The sequence below is a fragment of the Eriocheir sinensis genome, chromosome 4, assembly GCF_024679095.1.
Source record: "Eriocheir sinensis breed Jianghai 21 chromosome 4, ASM2467909v1, whole genome shotgun sequence".
Lineage (NCBI taxonomy): Eukaryota > Metazoa > Arthropoda > Malacostraca > Decapoda > Varunidae > Eriocheir > Eriocheir sinensis.
The window spans coordinates 16,273,590-16,292,519 of NC_066512.1; the positions used below are offsets into that span (position 1 = coordinate 16,273,590).

Consider the following 18,930-nt stretch of genomic DNA (forward strand, 5'->3'; position numbering starts at 1 on the left):
TATTTGAAGGAGGGGAGAGAAGAAAGGTCGTTGGAGATATTATAGGTGTGTGTGTGTGTGTGTGTGTGTGTGTGTGTGTGTGTGTGTGTGTGTGTGACCCCTGAAGGCCGTTCCGCCCCGTCCCAGCCTCGGGGCTCTCAGAGGCTGGAAATGATTAGTTAGGGTCCCTTCTGCCCCTCCCCCTCGGCTCCCTTCCTACCTGCCTCTCCCTCCCCCCCCCACCGTCTCCCTTCCTCCACCTGATTCTCCCTCTCCAGTGCCCCTCGAACCTCTCCCAGCCAGCCACAGACTCCCTCCCACGGTCACACCTCTCACTCCCTTTTCCACAGGCTCTCCTTCAGCGTCTCCCACCCTAGGCTTTCACCCCCTCCATTCCTCTGCCTCCTTATCTACTCTTCATGCCAAAGACTCCCTCCCACAGTCACACCTTCACTACCTTTCTACATCCTCCCCAGCAGCGTATCTCACCCTCATCTTCTGACCCCCCCCCCCCCTTTTATTCCTTTCTCTTTGCCCTCCACCGCCCTTTGCCATCTTATCTATTCCTCCCTTTTCATCTAGCCTTCTCTATCTCCCTCTCCCTCCTGCTGGTTCCGGAGCTGCGGTCTTGCTGTGTTAATGGCGCCTCACGCAGCTTCAATTACCCTCCTCTACCTTTTGGCTCATCCACGATACAGGTTATTGCATTTGGGTTCCCTGGGTAAATAACTGTTGCTCCGATGCTGCAATGGGTGGTGAGGCAACGTGTCTGTGTGTGTGTGTGTGTGTGTGTGTGTAACGAGGAAGCAATCGAGTATGCATACATAAGTGAGATTTTGCCATACGCTTTATCTCATGTGTGTATGTATTTATGTACTCCTTTTGTGTGTCAGTCTGTCTGTCTGTTTGTCTGTCTGTCTGTATGTATGTATGTATGTACGGGATAAATGATGTTGCTAAAAAAAATACCCGTAACACTCTTATTCAACAAAGTAAGACAAATTGAAAAAAAAAAATATAGTTACAGAGTTGTCTTGATTAATGTGTGTGTGCGAGTGTGTGTGTGTGTGTGTGTGTGTGTGTGTGTGTGTGTGTGTGTAGTAACTGGCCCCTGCGAAGCGAGTTTTTTCGGCGTGGTGGTCAGGGCGAGAGGAAGGAGGTGCCTGCCGCTGCCGCCCGGGGGAGGCTTAATTACGGGTGGGGGTGGGGGGGGGCTGTGGACGGAGGGGGGGGGGAAGACGGAGAGAATGCGGCGGGTGAAGGTCGTCTCCGCATACCAGCAAACACACACACACACACACACACACACACACACACACACACACAGGGTCATAATGGTAAAAAAAAAAGATAAATTGTCTTATAAAGGGTGTATTTCCTCCCTTCTTTCCACCACCCATTCTCTCTCTCTCTCTCTCTCTCTCTCTCTCTCTCTCTCTCTCTCTCTCTCTCTCTCTCTCTCTTCACTTTTCTCCAAGCTTTTTTCTTTTCAACGGAGACGAACAAATCGTGACTCTAAACCGGATCGACCCAACGCGCGACCTTACAATCGACATAAATCTGTAGTTTTAAAAAGTTCACAGGAGATTAAGTTTATAACGTTTGTTTATTCCTGTACCCGAGGATGAGTTTCTGTAGCCGTGGAGAGATGGATGAAGGGGAGGGAGGAGAGAAGGGAGGAGGGAATGGAAGACAGTGGAAGTGGCAGTGGAGGTAGATGAAGGGAGAAACGAAGGGAAGGAAAGAGAAGTGGAAGAAAATGGAGATTGGTCAGTAGTAATGGGAATGAATGAAGTGGAAGGAGGAACGAAGGGAAGGAAAGAGGAAAGGAAGATAGAGGAGATAGGTTGATGATGATGGATACTTATATTGAATGAAGTGAACGAGTGAACAGAGGAAAGGAGGTTTAGAAAATGGGATGGAAGAGAAAGGAGATACGTTAGGTGGATGAAATGAACGAGTGGAGAGAGGAAAGAAAGAAAAGAGTAATGGCAGATAAAAGAGACGAGTCAGTGCCAATGGAGACAGATGAAGTGACCGAGCTTGAGAATAATTGAGTTGGTTGGGGTAATAACGGACGAGGGTGTTTGTGCCGCCTTGACTGACGCCCTGGGATGTGATAAGGAGTCATTGTTTGTCACTCGAAGCTTCCAACACAACACCTTCCTCTCCTGATAACGTCGCTGGAGAGAAGAACTGATGAACACGCGAAGGAGGTTGAAGCGAAAGAAAAATGAGGAGCACCTTGAAAAACCCTGACGTGTACAAAGGGAACTGAGAGAGAAGATAAAGGGAAGATGAAGGATGCGTATACAAAGGGAAGTGAGGGAGAAGATAAAGGGAAGGTGAAGGATGCGGGACATAATGCTGTAAGGAAAGATAAGAAAAAGGGGAGAGGCGAGTGGGAGGCAAAGGGAAAGGGAAGGAGGAGGACCGTGGCAAAAATGAACTGAGGTGTCTTCCCATAAGAGTGTAAACTTGGTCAAACTTGAGGCCAGTCTATGCTCGATTTGGTGCCGCTCCTTAGCCACGCCGGCAAATAAGTAGGCTAAGAAATACGCTGTTGGGCATGACTAATGGAGGCTATTTGTCATGCGTTGTGGCGTGACGGCGTGTGTCGACCCTGAGCACCTCGTCTTTGTCCTAGTCCACTGGCAGCGTTGTCTCGGCCCGCCATGACTAGGAGGCTGCTGGAGGACCTGTGATGGAAGACGGTCGAAAAAAAAGCCCTTCAGGAGAGTTCAGAATTTACATAACCGAGGAGAATGTTTGTGGAGACTCGACATGCAAAACGACCACAAATTTGGAGGCAGAAAGCAAAAGAGAAGGAGGAGGATTTTATATAGAGAAGAAAATAGAAAGGACAACGTCACATTACTCTGTAAACATGTGCATAGATGAAGAAAGGAAAAAAAACTAATACGTTGTAATAAAATCCTTAACAGTCAAGGAAATTCTCCCCAATCTAGATCTCACAAAAAAAAAAAAAATATGCAATGCCGAATAAGGGGTGACAGACCTTTTATTTCTCCTCCCTTTCGTCTTCCTCTCTTCTTATATTTTCCCATCTTTCCTATCTCTATCTTCCCATCTTCTATCTAGCCTACCCTTCCCTTCTGAGTTCTCCCCCCCACCTCCCCCCATTCCCTCTCTTCTTTATTCCATTCACTTCATCCGTCTCTCCAATGCCACAAATCATCATCATCATTCTCTCTCTCTCTCTCTCTCTCTCTCTCTCTCTCTCTCTCTCCTAATGGACGTTTCTTTGCCTTCTACAGCAGCAGCCAGCAGGAGTAGGCGGCGGGTCGCGTGATGGCCCGCGGCACCTCCAGCAGGACAGCACACTAGCGGCGTCGAGGTAAGACTGAGACGCCCCAGCAGCTCATGGTAGGCACCTCGAGGCTTGGTGGGGCGCCCCTGCAGCTCATGCCAAGCACCTCGAGGCTTAGTGGGGCGCCAAATTATGCACTGCCCTTCCAGATGATGCATACACTTAACTTGCAATAAATAAACGGTGGTGACTTAAGGAAATATGAGAGTTAAATCACACACTGCCCTTCCAGATGCCGGCGAACGTGCGGCCCGGGGGCTCCGCGGCCTCCCAGAAGCCCCCACACGCCGTGCCCACCAGAGCTATGTCCCTCGACTCCCTGCACGAGAAAAAGTCAACTGTGAGTAGTGGCGGACCTGTTTTGTTGTCAGATTATAATTTTAGCACACATCAGGTGGACTTATAAGTGTAATTGGTAGCTGATTTGTTTCTATGGAACTGAAGCCAAGGAAATCATCAGGACTCGGATTCTCAAACGCACCTGGCTCTTTTGAAGGTCACAGAAGTTAAAATAGGCTCCTCTAAGTGTTTTCCCGTTCGTGGCACAGAAACTTTGTAAATTTATCGCCTGGGTCATGAAACCGCCCATACATATCACTCTAACTTCTACTATACAGAGCCTTCGTAATTAAATGTACTAAGGTGTCGAAGGGTCTGAGAATATGGGTTCAGGTTAGGTTGACCAGCTGTTGCGTAGTGTGTGGGATGTGTGGGTGAGCAGGATGCTGTGCTAAGATTTCATTCATAGATAAAATGCAGCAGTGAAGTCAACAGCAGTAACTGGTTTGCTAAAAACATGGATGGCCCTGCTGGTGGGGCGGCCTGAGTCTCATGACTGATATGTGTATGTGTGTGTGTGTGCTCCCCCACAGGTCAACCTGGACCAGAAGATCCAGGAGTACCTCCCCACCAGGGTATCCCGTGCGGTGCCCAAGATCAACCATGCTGCCATGCAGTTTGTCAAGGTAAATGTACGACACCTGTTTGTTACACTGCATGCCCATTTATTATTAAATGAATTGCTAATATTGTCTTGTCAAGTATTGGATGTCATAGTTTACAGCTACTTTTCCTCCTTCCATCCTGTCATGAAGGTCTCTCCCAAACACTCCCCCCTTTACAACCAGCCACAGGTAACCTGAGTTACGAGTTTTTAGTAGTCGAGAGTATGTACACCTGGGCTACCTTGTGGCTTTCAGTGGCTGTTATATGAGTAACTGGAATATTGTATGTTGTTGCACTTCATGAGGTCTCATAACAGTCCTTAAGTTCTATAATGGTTTTGGTCACATCAATTTTGTTCACTACAGTTTAGCCTAATATATAATCAAAGCTTGCTGGCTATTGGTTCTTGAGCCAGGGGTCTTACTCACTAAGGATGCCAAGAGAATTATGTTAAGCATTGGATTTATTTAATTAATTAGGTAGATTTTTTTCATTGATATCTTTACTGCATAGAACTTTTGTACTGCACAGCTTATACATGTTCTCAGCAGTTTCTGTAGATTTCCTGGGTAACATAATCCATTTTTCAGTAATGAACAATGAATAACATATATTTTGTTGCACTTTTTTGCTCAACCTTAGAATAGAAGCAGCTCCTCACACATAGTGCATGCATCCCATACGCATTGGCAGCAAATGTTTTACTCTCCTATTTGTATTGCAGACGGGGCCGGCCGGCCTTTACAAGTCAGCCGCCGAGCAGCTTAAGAAAGCTGAAGAAGTAAAGGAGTTGAGAAAAACTATGGTCAACGAGGAAACAGAATGGCAAGAGGTGGGTCTCTGACTCTACATATCACCTAGGCAAATGCTATAGTCTCATGAGTTACCTTTGCTAAATGTGTGACTGAAATTAAAAAACTCTAATATCCAAATGATATGACAAAGTAATTGGCTTTGTGGACACAGTAGTTGATTGGTATTCAAAATAGGCAGTTTAAATCTCTGGTCTGTCCCAGTGCAAAATGTAATTCCTCAAGTGGACTAAAATCATTTTTATTTTGTGCTGGTCTTGGGAAACATGGGGAGAGTGAATCATGATAACATGGATGCCACACTGGGCCAGCATCCTTGGATATCAGGTGCTTACCCATCACAGGCTCAAGAGCTGAGGTGACTGCGATGAACACTGATACAATGCACAGCTATTGTTCATGTTCCCAATTTCACCTTTAGCTTACCTTTCTGATTTGTCAGTTTCTGCATAGTTCTTAACAAGAACATCAATTTGAGCAAGACCATATGGACAAGAAAAGGTGATGATACATGTTGACCATGCAAAGACTGTAGAAGTACTATCCAGCTTTGGACCACTTGAGAAATTTTTTTGGTAAAAAAGATCTATAGCTTTGAACAGTACCAATTTTACAGGTTCCTGAAACAAAATTTATAACGCCAGCAAAGTATGATGAATCAGTACATGATCTTTTTCTATTCATATTCAAACTAGTATCTAATACAAAGCCTTTTACCACTTGAATCATTATCTTATTAATACTAGTTGTAGTTTTAGTATTGCTGATTTATTCTGATCAGTTTTGGGAGGCAAAAAAATATACTAACACCCAAAGTTATAACCAAGGAAGGTTTAACACTGACTGGTTGGTGGTGATTTGTTGGAACTTATTTACTAAACTTGCATAACATTTTATCTTATTCTTAATAGCAGCGAGTTCTCAGACAGATTTGATTATCTTGAAAGTTTATGTAGCTATCTTATACATGTCTAAAATTTCTGAAGGGTACTAATGATTGTTTTAAGTTAATTTGGTTGTTTAGTCTTTATATTATTCAAAGAGCCTGAGACAACAAAATAGAGGTATCACCTAGAAAAGATGTGTACAGCAAGATGAAGCTTGGGATCAGTGGGTTTCCTTGGGAGCACTGGCTTGGTATGGTACTTTGTGTAGAAAGGATGACCAGTGTGTTTGTCACTGGGAATGAGCAAGTGGCTGTTGGGGTACTGTACGTGGAATGCTTGGAGTACAGTGTGGGTGTGGTGTAGGAATGTACAATTTATAAGGTGTGGGTATTGTATTGATCAGGGTATGTACGGTATGCATCTGTATTTGCTACAAGTTGTTGGGATGAAGGGTACTGAATGGAAGTTGAGATGTTTTATATTTTTGTATGAGCTGGCAAGCATGTATGGTAATGCATGTATTTTACTCATATTTGGGTTATTTGTGGGCCACAGTATTTATTTATCACCTGCCATCAGCATCTAAGGTAAGGAGAATACCTGATGTGTGAGTGAAAGCTGATCCAGATTAGCCATGCTATTTCTCAGCATACGAGTGCTGCTTGTCTACTGTTCGAAGGAATGTGGGGGAATTATGATCACAGTTATTAATCAATACGAAGTTAGAAAGATTATATAAAATAAAGATGTACTACTTTGTTTATACTGATTGATATAATTTGATATAATTTTTTAATTATGCAACTTTTTAAAAGTACGATGCTACTGCTAAGAAAGTAACTAAAAAATTAACACTGGATTCATTTATTGCTTCTATTGGTTAGTTTTGTCATGCTGTTACAAGCCAAGGTATTCCACCAGCTACTTTTTTATATAAAAGTGTGCAAAGAAAATGGGTTCTCTTAGAATCATCAGCCACACACTAACGTTTAAAATGTTGACCCTGAAATCACTGGCCTGTTTGATGCAGACATTATCTTCACAGCTTTATATCAGGTGTACATGTGAACTAAGAGCATTGCTTGATGATCTGTAACATTACTAATCTGGTTAATATATGATTTCATGTAATTACTAACTAAACTAATAATACTAAATATTTTTTTTTAACATTTGCTTAAAATAATTGATTTTCATTATGAAATGTGTTATATATTGCGTGGTTCTCTGTTTTAACGTTCATATGCCCTAACACCCAAAAATAAGAACTACCATATTTTCATTAATTAGTCAGAGTGAATTCAACCTTGATGCTCTCACTGATGAGATGTCAGGTGCAGAGAGGAAGCCACTGGGAGATTGCTTTTAGCCCCCAACAAAATACACACACACACACACACACACACACATATATATATATATATATATATATATATATATATATATATATATATATATATATATATATATATATATATATATATATATATATATATATATATATAGCTTTTCATATAGGGGCTATATCACTTCTCTTGTTATTTTGAGCTTTTTTTTTTAAATAAACTTCTGTTGTAAATACTGTCTGCCTTATGAATGACAGATTACAATAATCACATTTTTGAACAAATTACGCAGCATCTCAGTTGACTTCCTCAGACCCTGTTTTTGTTTTCTGTGCTTGTGAGAGATTACACATTGTGACCAGAAGGATGTTATTTTGTGTGTGTGTTTTGAATGCTCAGATCCTTTACCTTGTCTAAACTTCCTCCTAAGCATTGTTCCATATTCACATTCAATGTTTCTGTTACGATTCTGTGTAGACATATCACTGTATTTTCATAACTTTTATTACATTGACTATAAAGGTGTGTTACCCAGATACTGTTGTGGTGCATGTTTGCCTCAAGACCAGTCTATAGCAGGACAAAAGGAGTATTAATACTGCAGTCCTGTTGTAAGAATTGCCTCCAAAATGAACATTGCAAAATAATAGATTTACAAAATGTGAGGGAAGTCAAGTTCTTGTCTAAATTTTAAGTGTAGTAAATTTTTGCAAAATAACAGATTTACATGTCTAAATATTAAGTGTAGTAAATGTTTACCATTATGCACATATGCCAGAGTCAAGACTTAATTGGTAGTTCAAGGTCCTCTGCATCAAGAGAAAATGTGTGTAAATATACATTTCAAAAGCAGTGATGATCAAATTCCCTCACATAACATCGTGGACATTTCTCTATACATGGGAAGCCTCTAACAACCAGCATTGTCTGTGTTAGAACATGTGACTCCACTTTCTCCATTCAGTATTACACTTGAAGAGTTATTTATATACTTGAAATGAGAGAAAATTAAAAAAAACACTTGAGTATCTGGGAACACTGCCTCCTTTCTTCATAAAAGGGAAACCAGTTGTACATACCTGAACAGCAGGTTTACCATCATACTTATATAATAAAACTTAGTAAAGGTTCATCAAATATTTCAAAGTGACATATGGACAAATGGTTGGAGGTTTGGAAATGGAACAGTGCATGCTTGCATAATGAGTTCCATGTGAGTGTATGATACCCACTGACAGTGTCCCTTCCTCCACTAGCAGCCCTCCTCCTCATCCAGCAAGGGCGCATTAGATGAAGGCTCTGATTGGCAGTCGGTAAGTGTCCCTGTAGTGTTATGTAATATGTTGTACTTTGCCGTTATTTCTTGCACTGTGTTCCTTTGGGCTCTCTTCTCTGTGCACCGGGTGCATCCCTCGGCAGGGTTGTGGCTCAGGCCATCTTGTGCTCTTGCTCACGACACAAATAATTGCTGCACATTTACTTTGTAAATATTTATTGCTTTTGTTGTAGCAACAAAATCATGTATGGCTATAGTAAGAAACTGTAATTTTATTTGCAGTAGTAATTGTTTTGTTTCATCTAATATTACCCTCATTCAGAGATCAAGTACTGATTACCTTTATTTAAGGCAAATGGTACAATCCAGTTTCATTACCAACAGCATCATACCCATATTGATATTGTTGAAGTTTTATTTAAAAATTTCAAACTGAAAAATCGTGGCTGGCTGTGTAGAAAATATAACATTTTCAAAACTTCATTGTGGGATCATTAAAATGAGAATGCTCAGAAAGACCTTTGTCCTGCAACGGACCATCTGGTAGTGAAAGGGGATTTTGGAGGGTTGGGGTGATGTAAGCAGGCAGCTGAGGTACATGGCCTGCCTTGTATGGCTTCTTGGAAGACAGAAGAACCCTCTGCAGTGACCTGTGTGAAGCTCACTAGTGTCAGCCTGCTGTGTGCGTGTGTGCTCGAGGCAATACTGCTGTACCTGCATCTGTTAGGTTACATAAGCAGTATTTACACAGGCCAATAACGTGGGAGTTCATGAACCTAAGATGAAAACCATTGGATAAAATATTTTGATTGTGCAACAAGAAAGTCAATTTGTTTATTTTTGTGGCTGATGCACATTGTTTGCCATCCTCAAGGGAATGGGAATAATGACAGAAATCTTCACTGTAAAGGAACTTATTGCCATTTTACATCAGTATGAGTCTTATGATAATTTTGACCATCATCTCCTACAGCTGGTGAGAAGAGTTTTATGTGTATCAACTCAGGTGGTCTTACATTTGAATTTTTAGCACCAGAATACAGTTTTGTGTGTATTGTAGCTTGATGTTGGAAAAATGCCAACATGGTAGATACCTGCATACCACGATTTCATTAAGAATCTCAGTGGATTCATTAACCTGCATTTTATAGCTGCTTAGTTTGCTTTTCATGAATAATTATTTTAGCTTTTCATAATATTTTGCTAAAGAAAGGGAACAGTGTTATGATATAGGCTATTTCAATTATGCAGTAACTATTATAGGTCTGTGAAAATGAGAGCTGGGATTTTAATTTTTCTGCAACCACATGACAGAATCTGGACAAGTGGAAAAGCTCGCGGCGGAAGCGTCTCCAGACCACCGTGGACTCCATCATCCAGATCAAGAAGAATGAGGAGGAAGAGGAGCTGAGCCGCATGCGCAAAAAGAGCAAGACCTTCAGCCAGATACAGGAGGACAAGTGAGGGCTTTCATAGTTTAAATAGGTGTAGTGTTTAACAATTGCACTTTGTAGAGTAAAAAAGTGTTTTAATGCTGTAACAATTGTATAGACCTAAATTAATTAAATGGTGTAAAAACATTAGTGTGAACCATTACAGTCATTTATGATTTAACTTTTCCTTATTCTCAACCCTTCTCTAACCACTACACAGTTTTGTGCTCATATATTTTATTAGTATTATGATGGCAATGGTGGTCTTTCAAGTGTGATGCATCTTGCTCTTAATATTTGGAACTATTTTGGGGTGTCATATATGGACTTTGTTCCCTGCTTGCCCTGCGGCTCCTGCTCTGTTTTAATTAAAAAATGATTAAAAAATGACTTAACCAAAAAATATATTCATCTTTAACTCCACAGGACCAAGAGAGGCCGCAAGTACAACCTGACAGTTCACAACGATGATGACAATGACCTCAGTAGCCTCGGCCTCAGTCCCAGCAAGAGCAATGGCTCCATCGCCGACACACAGGAGGACCAGGATGCCAAGGATCTTGACCAGGACAACAAGGACGCCAAAAGTGATGCTGGCTTCTGCACCGGCTCGGACACTGGCAGCGACGGAGTGTTTGCCGAGGACAACATCAGCGACACCTCCTCTGCCCTGGTGAGTGGCGTGGCTGTGAAGGAGAGGATTGCTTGAATAAATATTTTAATGACTGTGTAGATTATCTTAGTTCATAGCAGGAAAGACAATAGATTAACTTTTATCCTCACTCTTGCCCTGGAAATGTATTCAGTGTGTTATGGAGTATAGAGTAGACCATTAACAACTTGGTGTGTAAAACTTTTTTTTCTTTTTCCCTCTATATTTAGATTTTTATAATGATTACTTGAACTATATATCTCAACAACACAACAGCTAAGTTTATCTGCCACCATTTGTTTATATATTTTTCATGTTATACAATCACTGTAATTTCAGATGTAATCATAATCCTTTTCTTATAAAAGGAGCATAAAGGTACCAGGAAATCATCACTGAGTAAATTAAAAATGCATGAATTAATACACACTTGGCAAACAATGACAACGCCAAACTTATCAGTTGTATACACAAAACTTCTCTGTAGGTATGAATTTGTACCATGAAAAATTGTTTTTTGTTGTACTGGTTTATTGCCTGGCAGCCATTAATATTTATGATTAATGTGGTTTTTCTGCACTAGTTTCTTTGTTCAGACATTGGCTTAGTACTGAATGACTTGGCAATAGCTTAGAAAGCACCAACTAGGTTTAGTTAGCTAAGTTGTCTGCTTTAGTCTCATAAATAGATATTACTAGCATGGACTTCTTGCAGGGGGACAAGAAGGAGGCACATGACTCCCTCCTGGACACTGGAGGCTCCAAAGATGAAGAGCCTCACCTCAATGGCCACAGCTCAAGCCTTATCAGTGAATCGTTCACCTCCACCACCACCACCATCTCCTCCTCCCACACAGCAGAGTACACCTATGACAAGGCCATAGCAGGCTACAAGCAGTATGCAGAAAACAGTGCCAAAAAGAGAACCTCCAGCATCACAAGCCTGAACAGCAATGCCAGCCAAAAGGAGGAAGACAAGAAGGAGAAACTACGTGTAAATGGCCGCTCACCCAGCCCCAGCAAGGGTTCAAAGCTTGAGGAGAAAGTAAGCTTCTTTTCAAAGGAAATGGAAAAAGAAAACAGAGTCAGTCCAGAACCTAAAGTTGTATTGAGGGAAAAATCACCCAAGGTCAACATTAGTCAGAGGCGATCAATGTTCGAGAATGTTGACTTATCGACAGTACAGACTGATCGCCAACAGAAGCAGATGAACAGAAGGTCTCTTGATATAAAAAGCAAGGTGGCATCCTTTGAAAACCTGGAGTCAGAGCCTCCGGCCAGAGTGCGGTCGACCACTCCAAGTCGGGAGACAAACTTGAGATCAAAGGTGTCTTCATTTGAAAACCTGACCGTGGAGACCAACAAAGTGCGCGGAATAACTCCACCAAGAGATGCAAACTTCCACGTCAAATTAGCAACATTTACTTCTCCAGATTCTGACTCTGTTGCCATTAAAAAGCGAACACCTGAGAGAGATGCAAATTTCCACAAAAAACTTGCATCATTTACTGCTTTTGAAACCGAAGAAACATCTCGGGAGCAAAAGATAGTCCCTCAGAGAGACCCATCTTTGAAGAAGAAGATAGCATCATATGAGCAGCTTGAACAGGCAGCAGAACCTCGCTCTCTAAATTCTCGGGAAGAATCAATGAAGAGTAAAGACAGATCAGTGAGTTTGGAAAATCTGGACGAACCACCGGTGAACGTAAAGATGCGGCCAGCTCGCTCCATGATGAACATTACAAGACGCACCCCATCCACACCTTATATGGAAGTTGAGTTGGAAAGTTCTAGATCAGAAAAGGAGTGTGTGGTGGAAGCACAGCCAGTGGTGAGTTGCAAGCAAGATTCTACTAATGTTCAGGGACCAACCAAACGCACTACTGTCTACGAAATCTTTGAGAAGTGCCAAGTCAGTCGAGATGTTGAATCTGCTCCCTTGTATTCTATATTCCAGTACCTCAGCCCAGAGGTTTGTCACACGTCTTATCAGAATTTCTGTGTGTGACTCACTTTTTCTGCTGTAGTGTAGCTGTTTTAGAAATTGGCAAAAGCATATTTACAACTCTGCATTGATGCTTTTGATAAAGATAGATAACCTGCTAAAGGAAATATGTAAATACAAATGTTCATCATCATTCTTGAAGTTTTCTAGTTTTGGATTAACCTAAATTTTATTGCATGAAGTCTATCACTGAGATTTGCTTTTGTCATCAGAAAACTAGATCAGAAACAGTAGCAGTTTTCATTGATGCTTACTACCTATCTTTCTTTCTTCATCCTCAACACTCTGTCTCCTCATGGTTATTTCTGCATGGGTGGGGTCATAGCTGAAGAGTCTCCAGCATTCTCTGTTCTGGCACTCCCTCTCAACACATTCAACCTAACGCATGCCATCTCTCTCTCTCTCTCTCTCCAATACTCACCCACTATTGATTAATTTCACTGGTGGCCCCTCCCTGATACCATATCTCTCAGTCCTGCCCTCATGTACCATTCACACTTTCATCCTCATTTATTTTCATCATATTTCCAAACCATCTCAGAGTACTATGTTTCACCCATTTAACCACTTCACTATCCCCTCCCATTCCTGTTACACCCATACATATACTCATATCAACTTAACACATCACATCCACCTCCTGTATTGCTCATGTCCACTGCCCATATTCTTATTTTTGCTGTGCTACATTCTACATCCATGTCTGATGCATGTGACAGAGTTGGAAGGATAATGCTATTTCTTATGCCCTTCTTAACCCTCATTCTCATACTTCTATAACTCTCTTTAGTGTACCTGCTGCCTGTCTCCCCTACACTGCTCTTTCCTTTACCTTGCCCCTACATTCTCCCATACATGTATAGAGCCATATCTATGTATTTAAATTCAATCAGTGCCTCCATCTTCTCTTCACCCAATCAAATCTTTCGCTGTCATGCTCTCTGCCATAACTCTGTACAACTTTGCAAAATCAACATTCTACTCTCATGCCTTTTCAAATATGATTATCTTACTCATGCCTAAATTTTGTCTTCCAATAGGCCTGCCACCAATGGCTACTCCATACCTCTCACTTTCAGTCTTGCTCGTGAACCTCCTCCTCAGGCTTTCATTTCTCTAATAGTACAACCATTCAATAGATATTGAGCACTCATGGTGACACCACACACCCCTGTCTCCCTCCCACACCATCACCAAGACTCTAACTCAGCTCTCCCATTCACGTACATGGAAACGGTTGCATCTCTGTAAAAAGACCTGATCACTTCAAGCAGATGCTCTCCCACAACATTTTCAGGATATCTAGAGAAGATGATTACATTATGCTTTTTTATACATATTAAAAACATTTGTCCCTGCTTCATGCAATCAAACTCCCTCAGCCAGAATCAAAGGCAATATTCTGAATTTTGATAATCATATTCTAGGCACATTCATTCCACGACATTAATTTCACATAAACAGTGAAACCTTTGATTTAGATGAATTTGGAGATTGACTTAATGATATAAAATTTTAAGAATATGAATATCTTACAATTTTTTTTTCTAAATAATATATCCAACAGTAACATAGTGAGATTAATGTAGAATGCCCTTAGTGATATCATGAATAATGATTGAGTCAAATTGTAAAAAAAAGAGTGTGTGTGTGTGTGTGTGTGTGTGTGTGTGTGTGTGTGTGTGTGCCATGCATGATGTATGTGCACAAGCTGGCTCTCTGTTTACAAAATTATTATTGTATCTTGCTGAAGACATTTCTAGCACAACTGTTGCTTATATTATTATTTCAGGTAAACACTTGTATATATCGAACAGTGCCACTTGAACAGCATAGTTGATTTAAATGTATATATGCACAACTTATATGATGTTCATGAAATATGCATCAAATCAGTTTTATAAAAATCGGCAAAATTAACAACACAGTGTCTCACTGAAACTGAATCAGCTTAAGCACATCTGTAGTGTTCAGGTCAGCTCATCTCATGGAGGTCACTAATTCCCCGTCTTTTTAAACAGGTGAATGCTCAAGTTTTTGAGATTGCTTCAAAGCTTGAGGAGACACCTCTCCTAGGCTCCCCCATCAACAAGGCTCCCTCCTCCACGCTCGACCCCCCGACAGCCCTGGAGGAGGACTCCCTGGAGCTGGCAAAGGAGTACAGTGATGCTGACATCAATGAGGTGTGTGTGTGTATTTACCTAGTTGTGAAATACAGGAAAAGAGCCGTACTAGGCTCATGCGTGTGTGTGTGTGTATACTTGTTTATTTTCCTAGTTCTGATAAACAGGTAATGAGTTGCACTCACAGGGTTCTGTCTGCATGTCTCACTCTGTTAAACTTGGCTTTAAATTCATTTTAGGATTTGGACTGGTTTATTTCCTTGTCCAGGCTTACAAGTATATATATATATATAGCCATATATATATATATATATATATATATATATATATATATATATATATATATATATATATATATATATATATATATATATATATATATATATATATATATATATATATATATATATATATATATATATATATATATATATATATATATATATATATATATATATATATATATATATATATATATATATATATATATATATATATATATATATATATATATATATATATATATATATATATATATATATATATATATATATATATATATATATATATATATATATATATATATATATATATATATATATATATATATATATATATATATATATATATATCCTTCAACCACCTTTTTTTCTGCAGTTTCTGTCCATTGCTTTTCTTTGCATTGAATTTATTTTTTATATCTGGCTCCATTCACAAATCCTGTCTAGATTTTCCTGCAGCATCTTACAGTTCTCTTCATCTTTTCCTTCCCTTGTGATCTTAGCATCATCTGCATGCATGATCACAAAGTTGTCCATTCACTGTGTTGTTTGCATATATCAGCACTGAGGCCTTCAGAAGTCCACTTGTCCCTTCAGGTTTTTCCTATCCACAATCCACCTATCCACCTATTTGTAACACATCAGTCACCTCTGAGTGGTAACTCAAGAAATTAAAGACACGTGTGCACATGTGTTGCTTCTCTGTGTATGTGTTAGTGCAATGTCCATGTTTTGTCTTGTTTGCCCAATATGTTTGTTGCTGTTTGTGCATCAAGCTCTCATTTAGCATCATTAAAAAATCACTGTGGAACCCTTTCCAGAGGTGTATTGTAGAACATATTTTGTACTTCAGTCAAAAAGATAGTCATTGAAATTGGATAGTGATTGTTAAATATTGATGTTAAATGAGGCTTAAGTGTTTTTTCCTGTATATCCTAGTTATTGTATGTTGCAATTCTTGAACAGGTTATAAATGATTATGAACAAGTTGGTGAAATGCTGGAGGATTCCTCAGACCATCCAGAAAACATCTATGAAAATATAACTGATGAACCCACTTATGAAAATATTTACGAGAAGGTAATGAAGATCCTCGTGTATATTATATTCCATTCATATCCATTCATTATTTACAGTTATCCAAAGACTAAGGATTTAAAAACTTTAAGAAAACATCTTATTCAAGTTGTTTCAGAGTTAGAAAAGATGTTATTTTAGCCTGGTTGGGGTGTGTGAAGGCAGTCCATGTGTTATATTAACCATAAGTTGGAACCTTGTGATTCATTGTGTACATTTTTATGGACTTATTTTTATAGGTTAAGTGTTGATATTTTTTGAAGCTCTAGTGTTAGATTTTGGTATCATTAAAGTGGCAAAAGAAGCAATTCAGACACAGACACATAGATTCATGTGTGAACTGGGGCCCACCTTCGTGCAGGTTGATGACGGTAATCTTGAGAGCCATGAGCCAGTAGAGGAGCACCAGTACCAGACCCTGGAGGAGGTAAGGAAGGAGGTGGTGCCTCCTCCTCCACCCCCAGCCAGGATCCCTCCCCCAAAACCCATGGAGCCACCAGAGGTAAGGCATTATCAGGCATCCCTTATTTGTTTGTAATTTTTGGAATGTCTCTTCAGAAGTGACTTGTTTGATTTCCTTTTGATTTCTGTTCAAAGTGATTTTCCTGTATTTGAATTTCAGACCAAGCGCTTTGCAAGGTCTTCAGACAAAGACTAACAAAATATTGTGCCTTCCATTACCTTTTTCTATAACTCGAAAAAACTGTGACTGCTGTAATTGTGTAAAAGTTGGCCCAGGTGTGTTGAGTCTGAGGTGTGGGCACCATTGTGGCAGCTGACTGATATACTTTCAGTTTAAATCTTCACTAAGATTCTATTATGAAAGTGCTTAGTAAACTGCATATTGTTTGATAGACTATGTGGTATCTATAGAAATGGGTTTCATTACACTAAGTTCAAATACAGAATTAGTTAAAGAATAACTCACAAAATACTTTCTCAGTTTAATTCAGGTTTTTTGGTTATAATTATTTCATTGAAGTATAAAGCACAGTTATCAAAAATCAATTATTTGTTAATTCCTAATATTTTTTTCCTAATTGGGTACTTGGGTTTAGTTAGTAATTGAAAAGTTATACAAAATCATGATTAACCTTTGGTGACAAGCTTTAATGATGGGACTTATCAGCTTAAGGCTGGGTTGTTGGGTTACATGTTTGGGGTTTACTTTTTTAATATAACTAACACCTAAAGTTTTTATTCAGTGCAGCATAGTTGTTTAGATGTCTGTAGTAATGGGTTGAATTTAGAAGGAAAAAAAGACATAAACCAAACATGCAGAATGCTTTCCTTATGACTAAAAAACTGACATAGACATATTCTTTTTTTGTTTATCTTGGCATGTTCCTTCCTCCCCACACACCAAAGGCTGAACACTGCTGCCAGAGTAATTATTCAGACTCTTCAGTGACTTGAGAGTAAAGATGTGAGAATCTGGTGTCTCAATAAGTAAATGTTAAAGAGTATTTGCTCAGTGTCTGGCCTATGGTGGAGGGGCTTCATCTTGGTGTCCTTCCTTCTTGTGGTAGTCGTGGGTGGTGGTTCCTGACTGTTGTGCAGCTTGTGCATGCAAAGGTTGTGCTCAGCATTTGTTGTGCTGCTACACCACTGTGTCCCCTCCATGATAGGGATATTTTTATGATAGACTCATCCAAGCTGGAAGTGTTGCTTTTTTGCCCCATAGAGCAGTTTTACATTGCTTCAATAACTTACTAATGGTGTAAAATGCTTGAAGCATATATGTGGTGAGAGTTTTAACTAACTTACTAAAAACCAAAAATGTGCCATTACTTACATTTATTTTCAATGACTATTTATTATGAATTTTCATGATTACACCTGAAAACGATTTATAATTTTCAAGTTAACAAGCATTTTTTAGGACTCAACTACAATCCTATTAGTTGTAGCCACACATAAATACACATTGATGAATGGTATATGATTTTCAAGCACATTTGCTTCATTTTGAATGGTAACTTACTGAACAGAGAATGAGAACTTAGAGAATTGCACCACACACACATTTTGTTCTTGTTACAAAAATGTTATTTTTGTGTTCCCACAAGTAATTTTCTGCTCTCATGATTTATGAATTGAAAGAGTGATTGTAGCACATAGAGGTATACTAGTGCAGTGGAGAGTGGGCATCAGTGTTGCAGCATAGCAGCGAGCACTTAATGCATGTCGGTTACATGGGTCATTCAGGTGCTAGATGTGACGTGGACGGATGGCCCCTCCCAGGCGGCCCCTCCCTCGGAACCCCCTCCCCCTCCTCCCCCCGATGACGATTCTGACAGCGATGCTTCTGAGCAGCCGCAGAGTCTGCCAGCGCAGGAGGAGGTGGGTAAAGCACTGTGTACACACACAAAAAAAACAGATTTTATTTCACAGTGTAATTCAAGTTGCATCCACACAATGTTGACTGCCTGTTTTATCACTCTGTATCTTTTAAACATGAAATTTAGATGTCTAGGAATACTTCTCTTTCTATCATGCTTCTCTGAAGTGTAGGATTGTTAGAATGCAATGAGTAAGATTAGATTGACAGATTAGGTCAAAAAAGGTTAATTTACTTTGTTAAGTGATAATTCTTAGTATCCCTGAGACCCTTGGGTGCCTCAGGCTAAACCCCATCACACACACATTATATCTAAAGAAATCAGTACGCAGGAAAATCTTGTTTATCCTATTGATGATCAGGAATAATAGATAACAATAAATGTAACATTCGCAGTTCTTGATTTTCGCAGATTTCCAGCAATTACATTGCTTAATGCAAAA

General features: G+C 39.8%; 1 protein-coding gene across 18 annotated transcripts in view; it reads left to right on the top strand.

Moving 5' to 3' along the window:
• LOC127009022 (bromodomain-containing protein 4-like) overlaps positions 1-18,930 on the top strand; it is a 170,707-nt gene that overhangs the window by 142,971 nt on the left and 8,806 nt on the right. For 5 of the 18 annotated variants that reach the window (XM_050881636.1, XM_050881646.1, XM_050881769.1 and 2 more), the window contains 12 exons: positions 3,258-3,366; positions 3,543-3,650; positions 4,183-4,281; positions 4,980-5,087; positions 8,557-8,613; positions 9,891-10,036; positions 10,436-10,682; positions 11,376-12,632; positions 14,687-14,848; positions 16,036-16,149; positions 16,508-16,648; positions 18,355-18,489. In XM_050881636.1, the coding sequence (XP_050737593.1) occupies positions 3,364-3,366; positions 3,543-3,650; positions 4,183-4,281; positions 4,980-5,087; positions 8,557-8,613; positions 9,891-10,036; positions 10,436-10,682; positions 11,376-12,632; positions 14,687-14,848; positions 16,036-16,149; positions 16,508-16,648; positions 18,355-18,489 (2,577 nt within the window). In that variant the 5' untranslated portion in view covers positions 3,258-3,363. The remainder of the gene's footprint in view (positions 1-3,257; positions 3,367-3,542; positions 3,651-4,182; positions 4,282-4,979; positions 5,088-8,556; positions 8,614-9,890; positions 10,037-10,435; positions 10,683-11,375; positions 12,633-14,686; positions 14,849-16,035; positions 16,150-16,507; positions 16,649-18,354; positions 18,490-18,930) is intronic. The other 13 variants (XM_050881668.1, XM_050881697.1, XM_050881690.1 and 10 more) reach the window with 12 other exon arrangements.